This window comes from Pseudonaja textilis, chromosome 4 (genome assembly GCF_049901715.1).
Source record: "Pseudonaja textilis isolate UNSWEBS1 chromosome 4, rPseTex1.2, whole genome shotgun sequence".
NCBI classification, from domain to species: Eukaryota; Metazoa; Chordata; class Lepidosauria; order Squamata; family Elapidae; genus Pseudonaja; species Pseudonaja textilis.
Genome location: NC_141993.1, coordinates 26085161 through 26109438, shown reverse-complemented (window position 1 = coordinate 26109438; position 24278 = coordinate 26085161). Strand labels below are relative to the sequence as shown.

The following is a 24278-nucleotide window of genomic DNA, read 5'->3' as shown; positions in this document are numbered from 1 at the left end:
AGGATGTAACAGATACCATTATAGGGCAATGTAGTCAGAACTGCTACATTTTGGACAGTTGAGTAGATTAATCAAGTTTAATTTCTTTTACCTGTCTTAACTAGAACTACCAATTAAATTTCTGTAACCTCACATCCCAAGTAGGAAGGTGCACTTTTAACCATTGATTTATAATAATAACTTTAAAAAGGTAGGAAGACAACTTGCTTCCCTCGCTCCTATTTGACACTTTGCTCTGCAAGAAATATTTGAGATTGATTATAAATTATAAATAGTAGCCATACAAATCTTTTAAATAAATAAATAAGTAAACAAACAAACAAATAAATAAATGCATAGCCACATAGGACACCAGGATGCCATTTCTACCAACTGTACCAACTGTAGTTCTACCTTGATAAAGGGTGGGCCAACAAATGTTATTAGAACCTTGTTTGTCCCAAAGTATTCTAAATTTTAAATTTAATGCCTTGGATCTTTTTTTTAAATTCTTCCTTTCTCATGTTTAAAAGGCAGGATATGAATCATGGTAAGAAACCTATATGACATAGACATAAATGCTTTCATAGAGAGATCTATGGTTCCATGCCACCAATCTTTAATCTCTAAGAAAGTTTGGAACACTACTCTCTAATGGAATAAAGCAGGTGCCCCATTTTATGACTGTCATTTTTCTGAGTGGAACTGATTCATGGCCCTGAGGTATCTCAGAATAAGTATCAGGAACGAGCTGCTGCAAAACGAAACAAGAACCTGGCTTGTTTACACCTATACACTTCTGTTTTCCATAAGTGGATATAGCAAGAATATTAAAGCAGTTGTTGAATTTTTAGCCACTTAGGTGAAAGGAAATAAATTGAGAATCATTCCAGAATAGAATTTGGGCAGAATAGAATTACCTACTAGTCTGAATGGGTCATCTTCATTCTGATTTGGATTGGTTTACAAGGATAAGAGTGTTCCTTAAATCATGGTAACATGGAATAGATTGTACCAACAGTATTCACTGGTTATAATTCTTCCTGGGTAGAACTAGTTGGCTTCACTAATCTGTGTTAGAGTAACTTCCAGCTGAAAGTAACTTTACCACTTTCTCATGTACTTTGGGATGGGAGGATGCTTCAATTGGCTTTGTAAATGGACGCATTGTTGACTTTGGTATCAGATATTATGAGCCTATGATTCAAACCTGCAGTGATTTCCAATTCCCAACCCACTGCCAGGTTCCCGTTAGGTACTTTTTTGATTTTTAAAGCCTGGTAGGTAGGTAGGTAAGTAAACACATACACAAACACCACTCAAATATATATTCATATCTTATAATCTACTCCTGGTCCACCTGGTTTCTTTGCCATCTAATTCTCTATATACTTATAACTGGTTGTTTATCGACTGTTCAAAATTATGATACATCTCCCGTAAAAAAAACCCACCGTATTTAAGACCTGGATTCAAAGTTCTGACCATTCCTCCACTCCCATGTTCATGTAGTCACATTTTGGAGACATTCTTATAGTTCTTTACAGTGTCCTGTAGGCATTTGACTGTGATTTTCAATATTTTCTGTAAGAAACGCATATTTACTTCTGGTTTCCAAGCAAAAACACCTCATTGTAGATGATGGTTTTGCTTAATGATCACCACGATTGCTTAATGGTTACCTCATTAATTTAAGGTCTCTAAGGTCTCTATGTTTGCTTAATACTTGCCGCCAAAAAATGTTGTAACATTAGGTTGGTCAAATTGGGTATCTTGACTTATGAATGTCATGGCATATGACAGAAATTCCATTCTCCACTATAGTTGCAAGTTGAGGAATATCTGTATACAGAACTCTCATTTTACTAGTGGACTACCTCTATTGCTATATAATGTTCCATTTTATCCTGTTTTTTCTCTACCTCGCATCACATTTCAGTGTTTCCTCTCCTTTGGGCTATAAATTGTATGTAATTCACAAATGTACCATAAACAATAAGTAAGAAAACTCCTCAGTTCCTAATGTTATCAATTACCTGTAATAGTTACCTAGGGATTCCTCTATTGTTATAAATGGTTACTATTTCTGCCTTTACAAAGTAGACTTTATAACATGTGGGTGTTTAGTTCCCTTTGCCATCTTTCATGATTGCATGGTATTCAAAGTAATATTCTAATCTAGTTGAACCTTTGGATCCAGAGCTTGTCACTCATATATTGGACCTTCCTGTCTAACTCTATTTTGGTAAGTCACAAGATTGATATTGCTCAGGTTGATTGCATAGTAAAACCTCCTGAGCTTAGCATCCATCCAAGGAACCTATTTAAATGTTCCAGTGTCCTTGTGAGCTGACTCAATTAAGTCGATTCTAGATTGGCCATTCACTGAATGAAGGCTACATTCCTTTCATTCGCCAACTGGAACAATAGCACCAGTTGAATCTAGAGATCTTGTCAATAGTATGGTTGAATCTAGAGACCTTGTCAGAACAATGAGCACGCATTTCCTGGCATGCAGACTTTCTTAGGTTATTCAAGAACCAACTGTGACAACACAAAAGTTAGTTTGGTGCCTTTCGCTCATGCTTGTGACATCATGTATTAAAACAGCAGAGTTTGCATTACGATCTGTGTTTCCTCATTTTATACCATGTTACTTTCTTCTGTTGGATTTTCATGAATTGGAGGAGGGGGAATACCTTTTTATATTTCTTTTCCCTTCATTTGAATTCCCATGGTATTCTCGCTTTATACTGCACCGGTAACACCACATCCAGTTTTGGTCAATGTGATAGAAGAAAGATGTTGAGATTCTAGAAAGACTGCAGAGGAGAGCAACGAAGATGATTTAGGAGTCTGCAGGCTAAACCAAATGAGGAATGGTTGTGGGAATTAATTTATTTTTATTTATTTAGTCAATTGCTTACAAGATAATAGGTATAAGTAAAAACATAGTTATGAATACATGGATGCATATAAGAAAAATAAAAAAAATAAAAGAAACAATAGGACAGAGAGGGTAGGCAGGTTGGTGCGCTTATGCACGCCCCCTAGAGACCTCTCAGGAAAGGGGTGAGGTCAATAGTGGACAGTATAAGGTTAAAGTTTTGGGGGTTTGGGGAAGAAACCACAGAGTCAGGTAGAGTATTCCAAACATTGACCACTCTGTTGCTGAAGTTGTATTTCCTGCAATCAAGTTTGGTGCGGTTAACCTTGAGTTTGTATCTATTGTGTGCTCTTGTGTTGTTATGGTTGAAGCTGAAGTATTCATTGACAGATAGGACACTGCAATGTATGATTTTATATACTATACTTAGATCGGACCGAAGGCAACGTAGTTCTAGGTTTTTTAGGTCTAGAATTTCAAGTCTGGTGGCATAAGGTATTCTGCAATGAGTAGAGGAGTGGAGAACTCTTCTTGTGAAATATTTCTGGACTTTCTCAACTGGGTTAATATCAGATACATAATGTGGGTTCCAGACCGATGAGCTGTATTCAAGTATTGGTCTAGCAAATGTTTTGTAATGCTCTAGTTATTAGTGTAATGTTACCAGAGAAAAAGCTATGTAAGATTAGGTTAACAACTCTTAACGCTTTTTTGGCTATGTAGTTACAGTGGGCTCTAGCACTTAGATAATTTGAGATGAGTACTCCAAGATCCTTGACAGTGTTTGGATCATCAACAAGGTCTTGACTATTCAGCCTGTATTTTATTTTCTGTTTTTTTTTGCCAATATGTAGGACAGAGCATTTATTTATTGAGATTTGAAGTTGCCATTTCTTTGACCATTCTGATACATAGTCAAGGTCTTTTTGAAGGGTAGAAGTATTGTCTGTGGTGTTGAATAGCTTTACATCATCAGTGAAGAGAATGCAGTTGCTCTTGATATGATCACAGAGGTCATTTATGTAGAGAATAAAAAGAGTTGGTCCTAGAACACTGCCTTGGGGGACACCACTGTTGATAGGTACAGTATTTGATAGGACGCTCCCAATTTTGACCATTTGTTATCTGTTTGACAGGAATGCTTCTATCCAGTTATGCAGGTGTCCAGAGATACCGTAAGATTTTAGTTTTAGGAGTAGTTTGTCGTGTACCACTGAAGTAAAGGCTTTACAGAAGTCTATGTAGATTGCGTCTATTGCTTTGCCCTGATCGAGTTGTGTAGTCCATATGTTTTTGCAGTGTAAGAGTTGCATATTACATGATAGTTTTTTCCTGAAACCAAATTGTTTATTAGAGAGTAGGTTGTTTGTTTCTAAGTGGAGGATGATGGGTTGGTTAATAATTGATTCCATGACTTTACAGGTGATGCAGCATAAAGAGATTGGTCTGTAATTTTCAACTAGGCTGGGGTCTCCCTTTTTGAAGATGGGGATGACTGTGGCTTGTGACCATAGTTTTGGCAAGGAGCTGGTCCTGAAAGATTTTTCAAAGATTATGCTTAGAGGTTCAGCTATGGCAGTGGATAGCTTTTTTAAGAAGTAGGCACATATTCCGTCCAGTCCAATAGATAGAGATGGTTTTAGATTGCATAGTGCTTTTTCAACATTGTCTTCTGTAAAATCGATATGTAAAATCGATCATTGTAGTTGTCTGTGGTTTGACTAGGAAATACTGGGCATGATCCATTGCTGTTTACAAACACTGAGCCGAAGAATGTGTTAAAGAAGTTGGCTTTAATAGTGTTGTCGTTGCAGTCTTTACCATTAGGTCCTGGTGGGATGGACCTTGAGTCTTTTAGTTTGTTGTTTACAAAATTGTAGAAAGCGTGGGTGGAATTGGTGTGTAGAAGGTTTTCTTCTTGTTTAATGTGATAATTGGTTCATTCAGTTTTTATCTGATGGCATAAATTTTTGTATCGGCTTTTGAAGTTGGCAATGTGACCAGATTTGTTTTTTCACCAAAGTGATTTCTTTTTGGATAGAAGCTTCCTTGTTGTTATGGGTAACTTGTTTTTTCTGGTTTTGGGAGTTGTTAATGGTACATATAGTTTGATGACCCTTTTGACTTAAAGTAAAAATATGTTGTAACGGTTTTCAACAGTATTGCATCCAGTGAATAGAAATTGCCAATCAAGGGGTGAGAGATCGTTATTTATAAGATCATAATTGCCTTTTTTGAAGTTATAATTCAGGATTCTGTCATTGTGATGATTTTTGTGTGGACGTATGTTGAGACAAAAGTCAATCATGTTGTGGTCACTGTTGGAAAGGGTTCTTTAATTTGTATTCTGTAAGTTGAATTCAAACTATTGCAGAAGATGAGATTGAGGCAGTTGTTAAGTCTAGTGTTGTTGGTTACTAGTTGTTCTAGTCCCAGATTTGTTACTGCATTGTAGAAGGCTGCATGTGTGGTTTCAGTTGTACATTCGTTAAGGGTCCAGTTAATATGAGGTAGATTGAAGTCACCAAGAAAGATAAAAGCGTGTGGGCATGATGCTGCCCATGTTAGTAGTGTATCTAGCTTGTTTACATGTTCGATGTCATCATCAGGGGCTCTGTAACATAGTAAGAACCGAAATGTGATATTTAAGGACAGTTCACAGACGATGGTCTCAGGAATAGCAAGCTCCCGGGTAACTTGGATGTTTTTTAGATGTAGGGACTTTTTATAGAAGATAGCAACACCACTTCCTCTACGGATTTCACGATTGGATCGGTAAACACAATAGTCTATTACTGTGGTAATGGAGTCAGGGAGAGATGCGTTGAGCCATGAATTAAGCATGTCTAGTCTAACACAGAGAGGCACTAATGTGACATGATGGCAGGTCTTCCAATATTTGAGATGGGCATCAACCTATTTCCCCAAAGCACCTGTGACTAGGAGAAGAAATAATGAATGAAGGTTATCAAAGAGAGGTCCAAACCAAAATTAAGGAGAAATTTCCTAACAGTGAGAATAATTAATTAATGAAATTGCTTGCCTCCAGAAGTTGTAGGTGCTCCATCACTGGAGGATTTCAAGAAGAGACTGACCAGCCGTTTGTCCGGAATGGTATAGATCCCCTACTTGAATAGGGATTGGATTAGAAGACCTTCAAGGTCCTTTCCAACTCTGTTATTCTGTAATGCTCAATTAGCAACATCTGACAGCTGGAGAGCATGACCTGAAAGTGCCATTAATCCCCTGCTTGTCAGGCTTCTTAAAGCATCAGACTGCTCATTGTAATAAGAAACCGGATTAGGGAGCCCTTTACAGTTATACAGAATCATTTTATTAGGACACTAGTCCTAATTTTCCCTTCTGCTTCTTTTCCTGAAATTGCAGACCTTTGAGCTAAAGGTTCAATGCCCCATCTATGCATACACAGGGTCTATTTAACGAGCCCGATTTTGTTCGAAGGGGCACTGTAAAATAGATCTTCATGCTACAGCGAATGATCTGGATCAGAGGTCTCCAAACTTGGCAACTTTAAAACTTGTGGTCTTGAACTCCCAGAATTCAGCATAGCTGGCTGGAGAATTCTGGGAGTTGAAGTCCACAAGTCTTAAAGTTGCCAAGTTTGGGGACCCCTGATCTGGATAGTTCAGACGATCTTTTCTTTAACTGATATCTTACAGAAACTACCAGGTAGCAATAAATTTCACTGCCCATAAAAATATTTTTCCTTGCAAAAATAAATTCATAATTATGGAACAGGTTAAGTTTTTATATCAGACGTGCCTCTTGAAACATGAGAATTCTGCATAGGTGATCATTCCAAGTGGCTAGTGAGGCACTTCTCCCCCTAAACAATAAACGCTGAGCAAAGTGATAACTCGCAAAAACTTTTACCACTCCAAGTGAGGTTATCTTGCTTTTTCTCCTTCAACAGGCAGAAGAATTGCCGGATCCAGGCACTGCTGAACTTTTTGAATTTCACTTCAGCGACTTCCCCGTTACAGATCATGACTTAATCAAGTGTGGCATACAAATGTTCTTCCAGTTAAAAATCATAGAGAAGTTCAAAGTACCACCACAGGTCGGGTTCATTTCGCCTTTTTTCCAGGGGCGGGCTTCAAAATTTTTAGCAAAGGGTTCTCTACCCAGTTGCTGGGTGGGCGTGGCCTAGTCAGCCTCCTGCACCATGGTGGGTGGGATGTTTTTGCCCTCCCTGGGCTCCGGAGGCTTTCCTCAAGTTTCTGGGAGGGTTAAAATGGTCTCCCCGGGCTCCAGAGGCTCTCCAGAGCCTGCCTTCCCAAACTTCCAGGAGGCCCGTTTTTCACTCTCCCCAAGCTTCTGCGTGCACCCTGCATCCAAAATGGGCCGTGTGGGGACTCCTGGGAGGGGTGGGGCAGGGTGGGCGGGGCCAGCCAGGAGTGTGATTAGGGGGTTCTCCTAACTACACAGAATCTTAGCTAGGAGCTCTCCTGAACCCCTGCAAACTCCAGCAGCCCACCCCTGCTTCCCCCCCCCAATAAAGATGGTTCAGGATGAAATCCATGACATGTGATCTTTGACAATGGATACTGATTTCACAATAGGCCTGCCTGAGGAGAAAATGTACCAGAAAACGCATTCTAGATGTGACATCGAAGGGGCCCATGATGAGATCCCACTGGGTTTCAGAAGGAATTTTGGAGTTATTTCTAAGGCTCTGGTGCATGATTCAATGCCCTGTTAGTCACCCTCTGGAATGAGGGGATGTGACAGCCTTACATGGGAATGTGCCTACTGCATGTGGATCTGGAAAAAATTCCTAGGTTTCAAAGGCATTTGAGGAGATGACTTCTTCTAGAGGCAACTGGACTTTCTGGTTTTCCTTTGAAGATGTTTCGCTTCTCATTCAGAGATGAAGGAGCTTCTTGGATGAGAAGCGAAACATCTTCAAAAGAAAAACCAGAAAGTCCAGTTGCCTCTTGAAAAAGCACCTTTGAGACAATCATGACCTGGATGACTGAGAATCTCTGTAGACATTGGGGGAGACAAAGCGAAAGAGAACCTAGAGTTCTGCAAGAGAGAGAACAAAGAGTGAATCCAATTGAGCTTTTATGAAGGGTTATCTTGGCATGATAAGAATGGCAAAATTTAATTATTTCCCCATTCCAATTGTACCTATTGGGGCATGATGGCTCAGCGGTAAAACAAGCTGAGCTTGTCAGCTGGAAAGCTGACCACCCAGGTTTGAAACCCAAGCACCGTACAACATGTTGAGCTCCTGTTCCTGCCCCAGTCCCTGCCGACTTAGCAGTTTGAGAGTGTGCAAATGTGAGTAGATAAATAGGTACCACCGGTGGGAAAGTAACAATGTTCTGTGTGCCTTTGGTGCATAGCCATACTGGCCACATGGCCTTGGAAAATATCTGGACAACACTGGCTCACTTGGCCAAGAAAAGGAGATGACCATCGCACCCTGGAGTCAGAATATGACTGAACAAGGGAAACCATTATCTTTTATTGTATCCACAGAATGCCAGTTGGTAGTCCTGTTTAGGGATCATATTAGCTCATGCTGTTTGACAAGATCAGGATGGGATAGTGCGCCTATTCTGTCCCTTCTTGATTTCTCAGTGGCCTTCAATGCCATCAGTTTGGGTATCCTTCTTGGCTGACTTCAGGGATTGGAAATAAGGGCATGGCCTTCTCTTCTTCCTTTCTGGGACAGATTCCAGTTGTTGTTGGTAGGAGGGGAGAAATTTAGCCTTAGGTTCCTATTTTATAAACTCCCGCGTGGTTCTGCGCATTCTCCCCTCCTATTTAATATTCACATGAATCCACTGGGTGATATCATCTATTGGCATGAGGTTAAGTATCATCGGCATGCAGAGGATACTCTGCTGTACAGATCTGCTCAAGTGATGCTGCACAAGTGATGCCATCAAGGCTCTTCTTATTATTTGGAGACGGTGATCTAATCCTAGCAAGTCTAAGGCTGCACGCTGGATAAAGTGCCCCCAGGATCTGAGGGACTTTCCAAGTTAAATTTTGGATGGTGTAACACACACCCAGACAGAATTGATATATAATTTTGGGACTTCTCTTGAGCTCTTGTCTCCTGTTCAAACAACAACTGGCAACGTGACCAGGGGACTCTAGCACAAATCCATCTTTCCTCTATAACTGGATTGGGATGTGGCCATGACCTTGGGGGACAAAAGGGAGAGCTGCAAACTAGGTAACAGCCAGATAAGACTAGAGGCAGCTGAACCAGCAGAATGAATGGGGTGCAGCATTGTGCTGTCCAGACAGTATATAGTTAATTGGGAATTGGGATAGTTAATTGGGGTTTGGGAGCTGTCCCCTTAAGGGAATGCCTCTTGGGAAATGTAGTTAATGCATCATGGGAAATGTAGTTCATGTCATGTGGTCACATCTGTAATCATGACTGGTCACTGAATTGACCCTTGGTTGGATTGGGGGAGTTTGCATTATTCTTGCTTGGACACCAGCAGCATTGTGCCGCTTTGCTCCAACGTTATGGGATGAAGATAACTGTATTTTCATTGTTCTGTCTTTAAATTGCTGGCTGAATATAAAGACAGTCAGGCAAACTCTGCAAAGGCTTCCATACAAAGTTTCTTTATTGGATCACAAGGCATCCTCAAGGTATAACTCACAGTTACGTCGAGATTCATCTAATGTCCAATTCTTTGCATAGTTGACTTCATAGTGTGAAAGTACTTTTATCTTCATCCCATAACGATGGAGCAAAGCAGCACGATGCTGCTGGAGTCCGAGCAAGAATAAAGGAAACTCCCCCAACCCAACCAAGGGTCAATTCAGTGACCAATCAGGATTACAGATGTGACCACATGACATGAACTACATTTCCCAAGAGGGGACAGCTCCCAATTTCCAAATAAATATATACTGTCTGGACAGCACAAGCATACATCACAGAAGGGGGCTTCCTAGGTTTTTTGGACTATGAATGTCAAAATGTACTTTCAGCAGCTCCAGTGGCCTAGAGGTGGAGCTCTTGCCTCACAATCAGGAGGCTGTGAGTTCGATCCTAGGTAGAGGCTAACAATTGGGACAGATTCTCCTGCTTGAGCAGGGGGGGTGGACTAGATGACCTGACCTCCAAGGTCCCTTCCAACTCTGTTATTCTATGAAATTTCTATGAAACTTGCAAGATTCTGTTAATGTAAGCTTAAAATGAAATCACTCTTACGTGTAACTCTTGCCTGGGCTGGACTACCTGGCAAGGCTGACACAATTTTGTGAAACTGAAAGTATATCTCTCTCACTTGCCTTATCATTTCATTATGACCATTAAAGCTGTTATCCTATACAATGTTCACAAATACCATACAATGGTAAGAGAATGGAATGTCTCCATTTTTCACAGGTACTCACAAGATGGATGTACACAATCAGAAAAGGATATCGTGACATCACTTACCACAACTGGAGGCATGGATTTAATGTCGGACAGACCATGTTTGCTCTTTTGATGGTATTGGTTGTTTCTTTGGATCTAAGCCTTAGTTTCCTTTTCATTATGATGGATGGATACATAGGTAGACTATCTATATAGAGATAGATAGATAGATAGATAGATAGATAGATAGATAGATAGATAGATAGATAGATAGATAAATAGATAGATAGATAGACAGACAGATAGATAGATAGATAATAGATATAGATAAAGATAAAAATATAGATATAAAGAGATAGATAGATAGATAGATAGATAGATAGATAGATAGATAGATAGATAGATAGAGATAGATATGATATGATATGATATGATATATGATATGATATGATATGATATGCTGTATAGGGGTAGGTGTACAGTTGATTTAGATACAGATATATACTAGACAGAGATATACCAGTACATGTACATGTAGATATAAAGAAATGATTTTAAATGTCTCTCTTTTTATAGACCGGTAAGTTAAAGAAATATTATACTGACCTAGAAGCCTTTGCTATGGTAGCTGCAGCTTTCTGCCATGATATTGATCATCGAGGAACCAACAACTTATTTCAAATGAAGTGAGTAGTTCATTTCTTTGTATCTTTAATTACTAAATAATGTGTTATTTCATGTCATTATAAAACATTTCATGCTTAAACTAGCATTCTTGCATATACCTGACTGAGAAGAGTATGCAATGCTCTGGGAAGGCCACAAGTCAGTCTAAACAATCCTGTCCAGTTGAACATTCAGAGCCAAACTCAATATGTATTAAGCATGGAAATTCACAGCTGCTGAATATAGGGTTCTACTTAGCTACTGCAGGAGTTGATAGTCAGGGAGTACAAACCCTTGCATGACTTTTCTCTTTAAGGTGGAATGGGGATGGTGAGAAAACTTGCCCATCTCCCTCATTCCTGAAAATGGAATATGAAGACCGGCTATACTTCACCCAAGGCTTGGTGCTTTTATTTGTGGCCTGCTATAATAGTACTATGGTGCCTGCTTTTAAATGTCGTCTTCAAACGTGGGTGAAGCACAGAAACAGCTTTGGCTACCTTCAATTAATAACTTCTACTGTGAGAGAGACACAGTGAGTGCTGGACATTGGGGCGAGACTAGATGCTGATCCTCTTTGATCTCCCAGAGGTCTTTGGGACCCTGAGAAGGGGATGTTGTTGGACTGTCCTAGGTGTGTGTGTGTGGTACTGGAGGGTAGCTCCATCCTTACCTGCAGAACTGCCCCAAGGTGTGGCAATAGATTTTTGCTTGGCCCATGTCACTCAATTAGTGGATCCCACTGGGTTCAATTCTCTCCCCTTTGTTATCTGATATCTACATCTGTGCAACCTCAGATCTGGAGTTCAATGTCATCAATATGCTGATGATTCTTAGCTGCCTCTCCCCTTTCCACCTGAATGAGAAAAGGTTGTGCAGTTGCTTGACAGTGGTCTGGATGCAATGATGATTGAGGCCCCAGGAACTGAAGCTGAATCCATATCAGAGAAGAGATGGATGGAATTGTGAAGTCAATCTTCTTGGATAAGATCATACTACTTCTGAAGGAACATGGCAAAACTGGGGTGCTCTCCTATTCTTCAATCCATTCACCTGGGTTTCAACTTTCTGGTAGCATCTCCACAGCAACATCCTTACTATATAACTCTTTCCAAAGAGATGCTCAGCTGGGAATCAGATTTAAAAACAACAGTTAGAGATAACATCCACTCAGGAATTTGTGAGTTTACCAGTCCAAAACTGGATGATTTTTAGATTATTTTAAGTTTATTTTGAAGAAGAAAGCCACTGTTAATTTTCTTGCCACTTTTATTGTGTGTGTATGTGTTTGTGTACACTCATGCATGTGTAATTTTATTTTAAAACTTTAAAAGAATAAAAGCAATGCAAATTCTGAAAGAGAAAAATAACAAAAGCAAAATAATAAGTAAATAAAAAAGGTAGAACGAAAAGAAAAATTGTTATAAAGGAGCAGCCTCTGCTTTGCTTAATAGCAGTCCCATTTATATTTTACCTTATTTCTCTAAGATTGTGATGTAGTTTCCTTCTTTCATAGGTTTTTCTAAACGTCAAATTCTTCAATCACAATCTGGTTTATTTATTCTTAAACTTCTCTGAGTTTCTCTGAAAGTGAGAGAGGTATAAATCATAATCACGATGAAGGTGATAATAATTTTTAAGGAGACTTTTTATTTGTTGAATTCAAAATAACTGAAATGAAAAAAACTCGGTATCAAGGTTGTTCTATAATCTGATACATGCGTTACATCTCAGACATTGCAAATGGTGGAGAACAGACAATGGCTGATTTAACAGTCACAGCTGGCCCAAGAAACTTGTCTCTGGGGTCTCCAGAGAGGATTGCTGAGATCACCTGAGCTTTTGGTCTGGTTGAGCTCCAAAGTTCTGGAATCAGAGACTAACTAGCAGGAAGATCTGTTGTTAGGACTTCATTGATAAGAAACAATGAAAAACTCTATATCAGAAGTGGGGAATTTACATGTAAACAAGCTTAATATTAAATAAATACATAAGTGCCGTTGGAGGGGTGTAAAGAATCTTTGAAGAATAGGCAAATTGTTTTGCCACATGAAGACTATCGGAAGTCAAAGGGCAAAATATAAGTCATGAGCTTTGCAGAGCTGAAAGTACCTGTTTTGTTCCTCAAAATCTAACAAATCTAACTTGCTTTGGAGTTAGGTTTCCATGAATGTTAAGAGATAAAATAGGAATGTTAAACAAGGCCTTAATGCAGGGGTGTCAAACTCGATTTCATTGAGGGCCGTGTGTTTGATCTCAGGGGGCCGGGGTGGGCGTGGCCAGGTTGGGCATGGTCAGCTTGACGTCTCTCATGTCGGGGACGCCTGAGGTGGCCCGAGCGCTCTGCCAGTGAAAACGAGCAGAGGCACCATGGGCCGGTCTTTTTTTGTTTCCGGGATGGCCCCATGGGCCAGATCTAAGCACCCCGCGGCTGGATCTGGGCCCTGGGCCTTGAGTTTGACACCCCTGCCTTAATGTGTCTTTTTTGTCCCAGATTTTCTCAAATAAGGAGATATTCCAGGGACATTCTGGGCATGGAAAAAAAATGTTGCCTCTATTTCACGGGTTGTTCTAAAATGTACAAAGATTTAGGGGTGGAAGAACCCTGGTGTATTTTCAATTCTCTAATGTTTCACCAGGTCAGCAGCTCCATTGGCAAGACTCCATGGCTCCTCCATTTTAGAAAGGCACCATCTAGAGTACAGTAAAACCCTGCTACAAGATGAGGTCTGTGCTTATTTTCATTCATTCATTCATTACATAAAATATTCATTCATTCATTTCATAAAATATTCCTATTATCTATAGCCAAACAATAGCATTCCTACATGGAGGAAATGCTATTTTTCTACTTTGGAAGCAATACTGACTTGCAAAAAAAAAAAAAATCTTTATTCTGCAGAGTTTAAACATCTTCCAAAATCTAAATAAACGCCAGCACGAAAATGTTCTACATATATTTGAAGTTTGCATCATAGCAACTGACTTGGCTCTGTATTTCAAGTAAGTCCTTTACTTCCTATTACAAAACAATAAAGTCTTCTTATGCCCATTAACATTATTGCATTTTGTCCTATTCTAATTTTAAAGAGCCCTTTTATTTTGCTCTTTTGTGGTTTTAATCATTGTCAAAGGCAAGTTAAATGATATAAAACCTAAAACAATTGAATTCATCTGTGACTATGTCAGATTTGAACATTTGCATGTCTACGCCTCCTAAAAACGATGGCATTCCAATGTACTTTCTGTAACATTTCTACTTAAAAACCCAATGTAAATACGATACTGAGATTTAATAAGAAAACTCAGCATGATTCAAGCGTCAGGGCACTATGATCCTTAAAATATAGCATGATAAAACATTATTCCTTTCTGCCTTGTCAGCTAATCTATTGGCTGGGCTCCTGAAATCTATGAATTACATTCAGTGGCGCAATTCTGTTGATTGACCTGCATCTATCAGGACTTTTTTCACATATTTCTCAAACGTGGTTTAAGAGCTTAGGGACCATTGAGAGCAGATTTGGATCGTACACAGGGAACTGGAGGGGAGGAAAGGTGAAAGTTCAAACTCTTTACACAATACAGGGTGTTGAAGCAGGCCCACAAAAATGGGACATGTGTATTACAATAGTTACTTATGTATTTTTCTCAGGAAAAGGACTATGTTTCAAAAAATAGTGGATGTCACAGAAAAAATGGAAGATGAGAATGAAGCAATTAAATACATAACTATGGACCCTACCAAAAAAGAAGTAATCATGTAAGTAGATTTAATGTTTCTCTTCCTGCATCATGGAATTTACTGATTTTTTTTAAAAAAAATATCTAAATCTATTGTTTTCATTTAAAGGGCTATGATGATGACCGGCTGTGACCTTTCTGCCATCACTAAACCTTGGGAGGTGCAAAGTAAGGTGGGCACCATAAGAATTAAGCAAAACTCAGAATTTAATGTATGCGCTTCAGTCTATGTGTTTGTATTTGCAAAGCAGTTTAGATATAATGCAACTAGGGAGACATTTGACATGTTTTTTTTTTTTTAACGAAGCAAAACTCCCTTACAAGTCCTTTCCAGTTCACCCCAAAGACCAATCTAGCCCTGAGGTACACCCAGGGGTCGGCTGCTGGGCGTTCGGGACAACCCCTAGTTAAGATTCTGCACAGTTTGGAGAACCCCGAAGTCCCACTCCTGGCTGCCCCCGCCCACTTGCACAAGTGGTGCTGCACACCTGTACGCACCCTCACCTGCCACTGGGTGCAGCCCAGTTTTGAATGGGACGCAGCCTGGTAGTGGGCCTGGGGTTGGAGACCCCTGTTCTAAACGGTTAGTATTTTTTCCATAGGAAAAAATCCTTTTCTCTGTCTTTTTCTACAATATCCTCTTACACGGAGCAATGAAATACACCAAATCTGGCTACATTAAAATATAGATAGAATTGTGTTGCTGGTTACTTCCTTTTATTACTAATGTTTAAGTCAGATTTCCCCTGGTTTTCAGCACTGCATGCAGACCTGATAGTTAGCAAGGCCAAGGTCAATTCCCATGTGCCTCTGTCCCCAGTATGTACTCCATTTTTTTAAAAAAAAACATGATTAATTTAAAACCAAAAACACATTTAAAAACAATTCAGTCCCATTTTAATTCTGCTTGAAAGCTTTCTTCTGTGGCAGGCTTAAAAACATTTTACAGTAAGGATTTTGAGTACCACTGATAATTACTTGTATGTAGTATATAACATTTAATATGCAAGTGTTGGGCTTGGAAGGTTGATCATGTTCAACTCCTCACATAACTGTCCATATCCACCCTACTATATGTTAGATGCGAGAAACTGAGTGTGATGGGCAAACGAAGGCATTCATGAATTCATACGTGCATTCATATTATATGCATGCATGCATTCATTCATGTTCTATAGCTATCCACCTCAACTAAGTGATTCTGGGCGACTTACAATTCTAAAATTATAAAGCTATTAAAAACATTAAAATAGTAAAAAATATCCATAAAATAAATGCATGCTTTAATGGAGGACATGACCAATTATCTATTCACTGACAACTATTGCAAAAAACATAACATTAATTATTATCCATTCTTAGGTTGCTTTGATGGTTGCAAGTGAATTTTGGGAGCAAGGCGATCTTGAAAGAACTGTCTTACAGCAACAGCCAATTGTAAGCAGTTTATTATCTTATACAACACGATTTCAATCTTAACAATCCAGTTACATGCCCACTAATTACTTTCTTCAACCCTTTCTAGCCTTTGATGGACAGAGCCAAGAAGGATGAATTACCTAAGCTTCAATGTGGTTTCATTGATTTTGTATGTACCTTTGTGTATAAGGTAAGGGATAATGTCATCTCATTCCCTTTTATTATGTATGTTCTTATATAGAAATACAAAATACAAGGTTAAATTTGCACAGAGCTGTTTTTGATGAAAAGACAAGATGTTAATTAAAGCAAGCAAATATATTGTACATATAAACTCATATGTTTGTGAATGTTGAGTCTCTGAAATATTTCCTACAAGTGTTAATGTATTTTCCAGTCAAGATGTCAAACCACCTGCATTACATTCAGTAAAACCAGAATATGCTTGCATTAAAACAGAAACAGATATTAGGAAAGCATTCCCAATCTTGAAACTTGCATCTTCCTCTTGACTTATGAGTCCAGTATTTGATGCAGGTTGAGAGAAAGTGGCAGTAGAGAGATGCATTATCTCCTATATTTTTATATCAGAAATGTTAGCCTCATTCTAGTGTTGTGTGTCGGAATCAACAATAGTTCCTAAAAACAGTGAGCTATAATAAAGGAAGGAACTCTTAAGTGCCAAAGGAAAACCTGCTGCTATATAATGGAAGGGACCTTGAGGTCTTCTAGCCCATCCCCTGCTCAAGCAGGACCTATACTATTTCAGATAAGTGACTGTCTAGACTCTTCTTAAAAACCTCCAGTGATGAAGCACCCATGATTTCTGAAGGCAAGCTCTTCCACTGGTTAATTGTCCTCACTGTTAAGAAGTTCCTCCTTCATTCCAGGTTGCTTCTCTCTTTGATTAGTTTCCAATCATTGTTTCTTGTCCTGCCCTCTGGTGCTTTGGAAAATAATTTGGCATAAAGTTATTTATATTGGTATAGGTATAAAGTTTCCTTGTGTAATATATGTAAGGAATGTGTCCCTGGAGAAAGATATTGGGTTGATAAGATTTTACAATCCTCTTCGTTATCCAGTAAAGGTTTTTCTATGTATAAAAATGCATACATTGCTACTGCTAATCTTCTGTTGTAATGGTAAGTATATGGAGCTCTACTATTTCCTTAGGAATTCTCAAGGTTCCATAAAGAAATTACACCTATGTTTGATGGTCTTCAAAACAACCGAGTGGAATGGAAAGCTCTAGGTGATATTTATGACGCGAAGATGAAAGCTCTCGAAGAAGAAGAAGAAGAAAAGAAAAAGCTAGAAGTTGATAGCAAGAAAGGTGAGGCATATAGAAATGTGCTGATTCAGGCAATCCATGGATACACACAAACATTTCAGTAACACTGAGAATTTTTGCTGAGTTGGAACTTAAGGTACCAAATGTAATTTTAATTGATATAATTTCATGGTCTGCAGTACATTCCATCAGTTCTTTGCTGCAACAGATTAACCCAGCTATCCTTAGGGATTACTGTAAATAATGACAAATCATAATGAGCAAATTCTAAATATCCTAGGAGTCCTCTAAATGAAAGAGTTTAAATTGGTTTAGACAGAAGATTCTGGAACAATACGAAGCAATAAAGTAGAAAATCAGCCAAAATTCACAACCCTTTGTTTAAAGTCTGTTCTAGGTTGCAGAGACTTTCTTCGGGGAAAGGAGGGAGGGAGGGAGGAAGGAAGGAAGGAAGGAAGGAAGGAAGGAAGGAAGGAAGGAAGGAAGGAAGGGAGGGAGGGAGGGAGGAGAGGAAGGGAGGGAGGGAGGGAAGGAAGGAAGGAGGGAGGGAGGGAGGGAGGGAGGGAAGGAAGGAAGGAGGGAGGGAGGGAAGGAAGGAGGGAGGGAAGGAGGGAGGGAGGGAGGGAGGGAGGGAAGGAAGGAAGGAGGGAGGGAGGGAGGGAAGGAAGGAGGGAGGGAGGGAGGAGAGGAAGGGAGGGAGGGAGGGAAGGAAGGAAGGAAGGAGGGAGGGAGGGAGGGAGGGAGGGAAGGAAGGAAGGAGGGAGGGAGGAGGAGAGGAAGGGAGGGAGGGAGGGAGGGAAGGAAGGAAGGAAGGAGGGAGGGAGGGAGGGAGGAGGAGGGAAGGAAGGAAGGAGGGAGGGAGGGAGGAAGGAAGGGGAGGGAAGGAGGGAGGGAGGGAGGGAGGGAGGGAAGGAAGGAAGGAGGGAGGGAGGGAAGGAAGGAAGGAGGAGGGAGGGAGGAGGAAGGGAGGGAGGGAGGGAAGGAAGGAAGGAGGGAGGGAGGGAGGGAGGGAGGGAAGGAAGGAAGGAGGGAGGGAGGGAGGGAGGGAGGGAAGGAAGGAAGGAGGAGGGAGGGAAGGAAGGAAGGGAGGGAGGGAGGAGAGGAAGGGAGGGAGGGAGGAAGGAAGGAAGGAGGGAGGGAGGGAGGGAAGGAAGGAAGGAGGGAGGGAGGGAAGGAAGGGAGGAGGGAGGGAGGAGAGGAAGGGAGGGAGGGAGGGAAGGAAGGAAGGAGGGAGGGAGGGAGGGAGGGAGGGAAGGAAGGAAGGAGGGAGGGAAGGAGGGAGGGAGGGAGGGAGGGAGGGAAGGAAGGAAGGAAGGAAGGAAGAAAGGAGGGAGGGAGGGAAGGAGGGAGGGAAGGAAGGAGGGAGGTAGGTAGGAAAGGAGGGAGGGAGAGAGGGAAGGAAGGAGGGGATGGGGATCCCCAATTTTCAAAATTAATTCTAATGTTGGTAATACTAATGTAAATAAATCAGAAAAGAACTATTTAACATGAATAAAATCATAACAAATACAATCTGGTATAATCGGTTCACATCAACTAAGAGAAAAGCTTAAAGCTAAGAGAAAAGTCTATCACTTGTGTTCCAAAATATCCATGTGGCATGATGTTTTATACATCTGATAATTAATAATGCATTAATAATGCATGCATATTTATACCTATTTTTTTGCATTTTATTAGTAGATGATGTTAGAAATGAAGAACCAGCAGATGGCAAATCAAAAACATGTATAATTTTATAATTCAATGCAAAAGCATTTCTGCTATCAAGAAACCTATCAACATCTTCAGTGAGGTCAAGGATTTCTATCAATATAATGGAGCATAAACTGTTCAGTCTTTACTCATCTACTGATACTAACTAAAAGAATGAAAATGGAACATTTTCACCAAAGGAAAGTGGAACATTTTAAAGAAATTGATAACTTGAGATAACTTTGTCAAAAGTGATTATGGACTCATTTCTTGGTTGCTGCTATTCTCAAGTCTTTAATATATTAAATGCTGTGAACTTTCAGGAAACTATAATTTTACACAACTTTCAGTTAATTTCATATGATAAAATTCTATATTGCACAATACAGAGCACTGTAATTGTAGCACTGTAATTATTAATGCACAGAAATAAGTTTTATATTATGTTTAGTTATTTCCCCTGGAATAATTTATGTTCTTATACTTTTACTATTACCAATAAAGTTATAGCTCATTCATTTTGAAAGATCTATTTTCAGCATAAGCTTATGGCTAGAAACAGGCTTATTTCAAAAAAAATATCTAAATCTCGCAAAAGGATTCTAATACAGAAAGTGTTCAACTTTCAACCATCATTGAGCCTGGAATTATGGTTGTAAGTCATTGTAGTCATAAGTCAAGGCATCACACGATCAGATCTGATTTTTCAATATATATTTTTTGCAGCAGTTGTTAACAGTGTGATTGTTAAATAAATCCATTTTTCACAATGGGATTTTTTTTTTTTTGGCCAAAAACTGGAAGTAATACCACAAACTGACCAAAAACATTGCAAATCATGGTTATATGAGTGCGGAAGGCTGTGAACAAACCGTAAAGGTATTTTGGGTTATTTTTCAGTTTAGCCTACAAATGTTGTATTGACTCAGGCAAACAAATTATATCTTCTATAATTATTTCTACTGTATATCATTGTCTCTTTGGTAGTAATTACACATTATTTCCACATTAAGGGCGTTTAAAACAATCCAAACGGAAAATTACAAGGTGGAAGTTTTTTAATACTAATTTGTCTTTCCCAAAACTAAAAAGAATGGGAAAACCTGCTAACCCATGAAATTTAAGGCCATGAAATCCAATAATGGATATTTATGTCTCCATATTGATTGAATTCATTACCCAAACTATATGGATGGATCACTTTCAGAGGCAGTTTAAGACAACAGGGCAATGGAGAGATTTTCATTACGATCTGCTCTGTAATAATATAAACCCAATATAAACAAGGTTACAGAAATGATAAGACAAGCATGGTAATACCTAAGAGTTCTCCCATTTTGTTTTTCTATCTTGAAATATAGAACCAGGGGTGGGATTCTAGCAGTTCGCACCTATTCTCTAGAACCGGTTGTTAACATTCTAAGCAGTTCGGAGAACCGGTTGTTAGAAGAAATTACTGGCCTAATCCTGTAAGGAAGGCAGGAAGGAAACATTCTGGTGTTGCTTACAGAAACTGCCTCTCCGTTAACCCTTATTACATTCTTGGCAGGACTAGACTTCCTGTCTCAGGAACATCTCTGGAGTTTTTTTCCCTCTTTTGCTGGTACTTTGCTTGTGTGGAGTGACCATTCTAAGTTACAATGGCACTGAAAAAAGTGACTTATGACTATTTTTCACGCTTACGACTGTTGCAGCATCCCCACAGTTATGAGAGGCCAGGCGAGGAGATGCGTGCCTCGATGTGAGTGATATTGAGTTGGGCACACCCAGCGAATAACATGACCACCAAGCCATGTCCACCCAGTCAGATGACCACCAAGCCACACCCACTGCCTAAGCCATGCCCACAGAACCGGTTGTTAAAAATTTGAATCCCACCCCTGTATAGAACATGCCTTTTAGAATAAAGATGGAAGTATTTCCCCCTTTCACAAAGGACAGCTAAATGTTTCCTGTATATTTTAAAGGCTATGGTTATAACCACGTTATAAGTCCGTTCCATTAATTTGTTGCTGTTGTAGTTCTATACTTATTTCATTTGTTCGTTCCTTTATTTGTAAGCTGCCTTATCTAATGATTCTAGGTGGCTGGCACAAGATAACTGTATAATGTAGAACTAAAATGCAGCTGAGACGTAAATGTCTATGTTTTTCTTTACAAAATATAGATACAAGAGGATATTTGCTTGTACATGATTCAATTAGAGCAGCACGTGCAGATGTGGTGTTTCAATAACTGCATTACAAAATTCTACAAGTTAGCCTTCAAAACAGACAGATGTTTAATAGGGTTTGAATGAGCAGCTATTGCAAGCAGCTCCTGTGAAGCTCTTGAGAGACCATTTAGATAGATGTAAAGGGGCTGCCGCTTATTGGATTCGACTGCCATCTTGCAACGTGTCAAAGAATTAACCTTTAAGTCCATCTTCTTATGTAAAGAATCCCTCAAAGAAGACTACCTTTCTCTGCCTTTTGAGGACATCCTAGTTTAGCCTTGCTTCACCCTTACTTCTGTGTGCGTGATCTGTGAAAAATGCAATTTATTTTAAGTAGCTCTTTGAGAGTCAGTCCTTTGAGCATCTGGGTGAGGAAACGGAGTCCACAATGCTACTTTACTTCTTGCAGAGTATATAACAGCACATCAACCGTTTGCCAGGGTTTCTCTCTGCCCCTTCTTATCCCAAAGAGAAGTTATTCTCAAGTCTATTTCTCACCCTCTCTCCCTTCTTAGGGCTAAAATATCATTTACTGCTCTATTGTTAATCTAAGAGTTCTTCAATAGTCAACTTTATCTGTGGTTTTCTCTGCACGGAGTGAGGTATTTGAACATTCATCCAAGTTCTGCATTATACAATAAGTATGGAGTCAGGTATCTAATTAGATGGCACATTCAACTGTTAGCTTTTGAAGTGATAGTCACCTTCCTTTGAATATCACTGTATGTTCACAGATGTGCCCTAAATTTATTTCAATTGTATTGAGAGCATTTCATCTCACTTCGCTCAAGGTACTAGGACTGTGCAAAGCATTCAAAAGAGGGGCTTCACATCAGCGATAGAGCAAGGAAAGTAGCCCCTTAGTCTTTGCCACAACTGTCAGCTCCACTTTTGCAGAGGCATCTTCAGTTTGCCATACCTCTCCCGGAAATCGCATCTTTCCAAGGTTGATGCTGCAGCTGCAGACAGCTGCAAGTTTCCAGGAAAGATGAAGTTGGGTCAAGGAGCTGCAAACAGGGGCTATGCGATTTGCCCCCAGCCTTCAGTGAAGTATCGGTTGGCCTTCAAGACTGAAGTGCTGCCCAGCAGTATTAATCATCCCCTTTTAATGGCAAACTCAGGTGGCTGGCTGCCAGTACAAGGATAGCTCACACATAATTGCTGAGAAACCAGGGGAGGCAAGGAAAAGAAAGAAGCATATTCACCTGAGGAAAAGAGAACTGGAAATATGGTGGATACTGGTAAAAAATGGTCTTTATAGGCTTATTTACAGATTTTTTTAAAAAGGTTGATGGGACTAACTATGATTGTTTATTTCTATTATTAGGGTACTGGGGGCTAAAACATATTAAGAATAGTTACAGGAACTGGGCATGGCTAGTCTAGTGAAGAGAAGGACCAGGGGAGACATGATAGCAGTCTTCCAATATTTAAGGGGCTGTCACGTGTGTGTGTGTGTGTGTGTGTGTGTGTGTGTGTGTGTGTGTGTGTGTGTGTGTGAAGCTTTTTTCCAAAGCACCTGAAGGCCAGACAAGGAATAATAGATGGAAACTGATCGAGAGATTCAACCTAGAAATAAGGAGAAATTTTATGACAGTGAGAGCAATCAACCAATGGAACAGAAGTTGCCTTCAGAAGTTGTGGGAGCTTCATCACTGGAAGCTTTCAAAAAGAGACTGGACTGCCATCTGTCAGAAATAGTGTAAGGTCTTCTGCTTGGGTAGGGGGTTGGACTAGAACACCTATAAGGTCCTTTTCAACTCTTATTATTATTCATAATGTGAAATCATGGAGTTCTTCCCCAAAACCTAGAGTATCATAATGCATTGACAATGTGCATCTCAAGCTGTGTAATTGACAGAAGGAAAAATTGTCAAGTTGCCTATTTTCTAAAGGTTATTCAAGACTTTTGATGATACCCAGTATGCCAATAACCACTGAGACGATCACAGCTAGTTTTTCCATTTCAATTTTTAGTTCTCAATGCTTTGTGTTCTTGTCTAATTCTCTATTTTCTATTCTACTATCTCCTAGTATTGCCCACACTTTCAATTATCCACACTTTCTTCTTTTCAACCAGTTAAATCTGGTTAAGTGACAAGACTTTATTAGTTTGTATTCAGAAATTTCACAATATTTTAACCTGTACATCTATGACTACTTTTTCAACTATATGATCCTACCAATTTTTCATTACTGACACATGATAATTTTTACAGATATTCCAAATAAATCATGTTGGTGAAGATGTTATATCGTTGTTTATAATTATTCTTCTTAGACAAGCCAAGCATAAGATTTACTGTTTCTTCTGCTTCTTTGCACAATCTGCACGTCAAATCACTTGATGATTTTTCATTTCTGGTTTTGATTGAATTAGTTTAAATAGTTTCATCTTGAGTTGTCAAATTCTAGACGTGAGTCTCTTTTATAAACATTCTAACTATAAGCCATTGCCAAGTTTTATCTTTATCCATCTTCCCCTTGATCTTTTGTAGAAATTAACCATGTAATGGCATTATTTTTATTTTTATTACATCATTTCAACATTCCATGTTTTGTTTCCTGTACACATTCAATAAGTTCCAATTTTTAATTTGCATCAATGCTTGTTCCTGGCTGTCTTTTACATAACCAGTCAATGAATGCTTTTTCTATGACAATTTATTTGACTTGAAATAAATCTCTGCTCTGCCTCTATTTTTGTGAAAAAGTTATGTTATCTACTAGGATGTAATTTATATTCATCACTTTTCTTGTTACTTTGGTCCCCGCCATCCAGTTCAATTGGTGTCCAGTTAATTATTCCAGCAGTGTTATCACATCACAGCTACGGCCCAGGAATTGATGGCTTTGATGGTGTTTTCACCATTCAATTTTGTCTAGCAGTTTTCTCAATCTTTGCATGCATTATTTACTATTCACATTTTTAACTTGTCCCTGCTTGATATTATTCAGCTATAAAATGCCCAGATACTTGTAGGTTTCATCCTGTTCCTTGTTAATGGTTTGGTCATTT

At 39.3% G+C, this 24278-nt stretch overlaps 1 protein-coding gene across 3 annotated transcripts in view; it reads left to right on the top strand.

Annotated features, from left to right (window-relative positions):
- Positions 1–19814, top strand: part of PDE6C (phosphodiesterase 6C) — a 42590-nt gene extending 22776 nt beyond the window's left edge. For 2 of the 3 annotated variants that reach the window (XM_087932434.1, XM_026710511.2), the window contains 11 exons: positions 6801–6947; positions 10257–10364; positions 10806–10915; positions 13535–13622; positions 13798–13898; positions 14551–14658; positions 14749–14812; positions 16002–16076; positions 16165–16248; positions 17232–17391; positions 19030–19814. In XM_087932434.1, coding sequence (XP_087788560.1) covers positions 6801–6947; positions 10257–10364; positions 10806–10915; positions 13535–13622; positions 13798–13898; positions 14551–14658; positions 14749–14812; positions 16002–16076; positions 16165–16248; positions 17232–17391; positions 19030–19091 — 1107 coding nt within the window. In that variant the 3' untranslated portion in view covers positions 19092–19814. The remainder of the gene's footprint in view (positions 1–6800; positions 6948–10256; positions 10365–10805; positions 10916–13534; positions 13623–13797; positions 13899–14550; positions 14659–14748; positions 14813–16001; positions 16077–16164; positions 16249–17231; positions 17392–19029) is intronic. The other variant, XM_087932433.1, reaches the window with a different exon arrangement.
- Positions 19815–24278: the final 4464 nt, after the last annotated feature.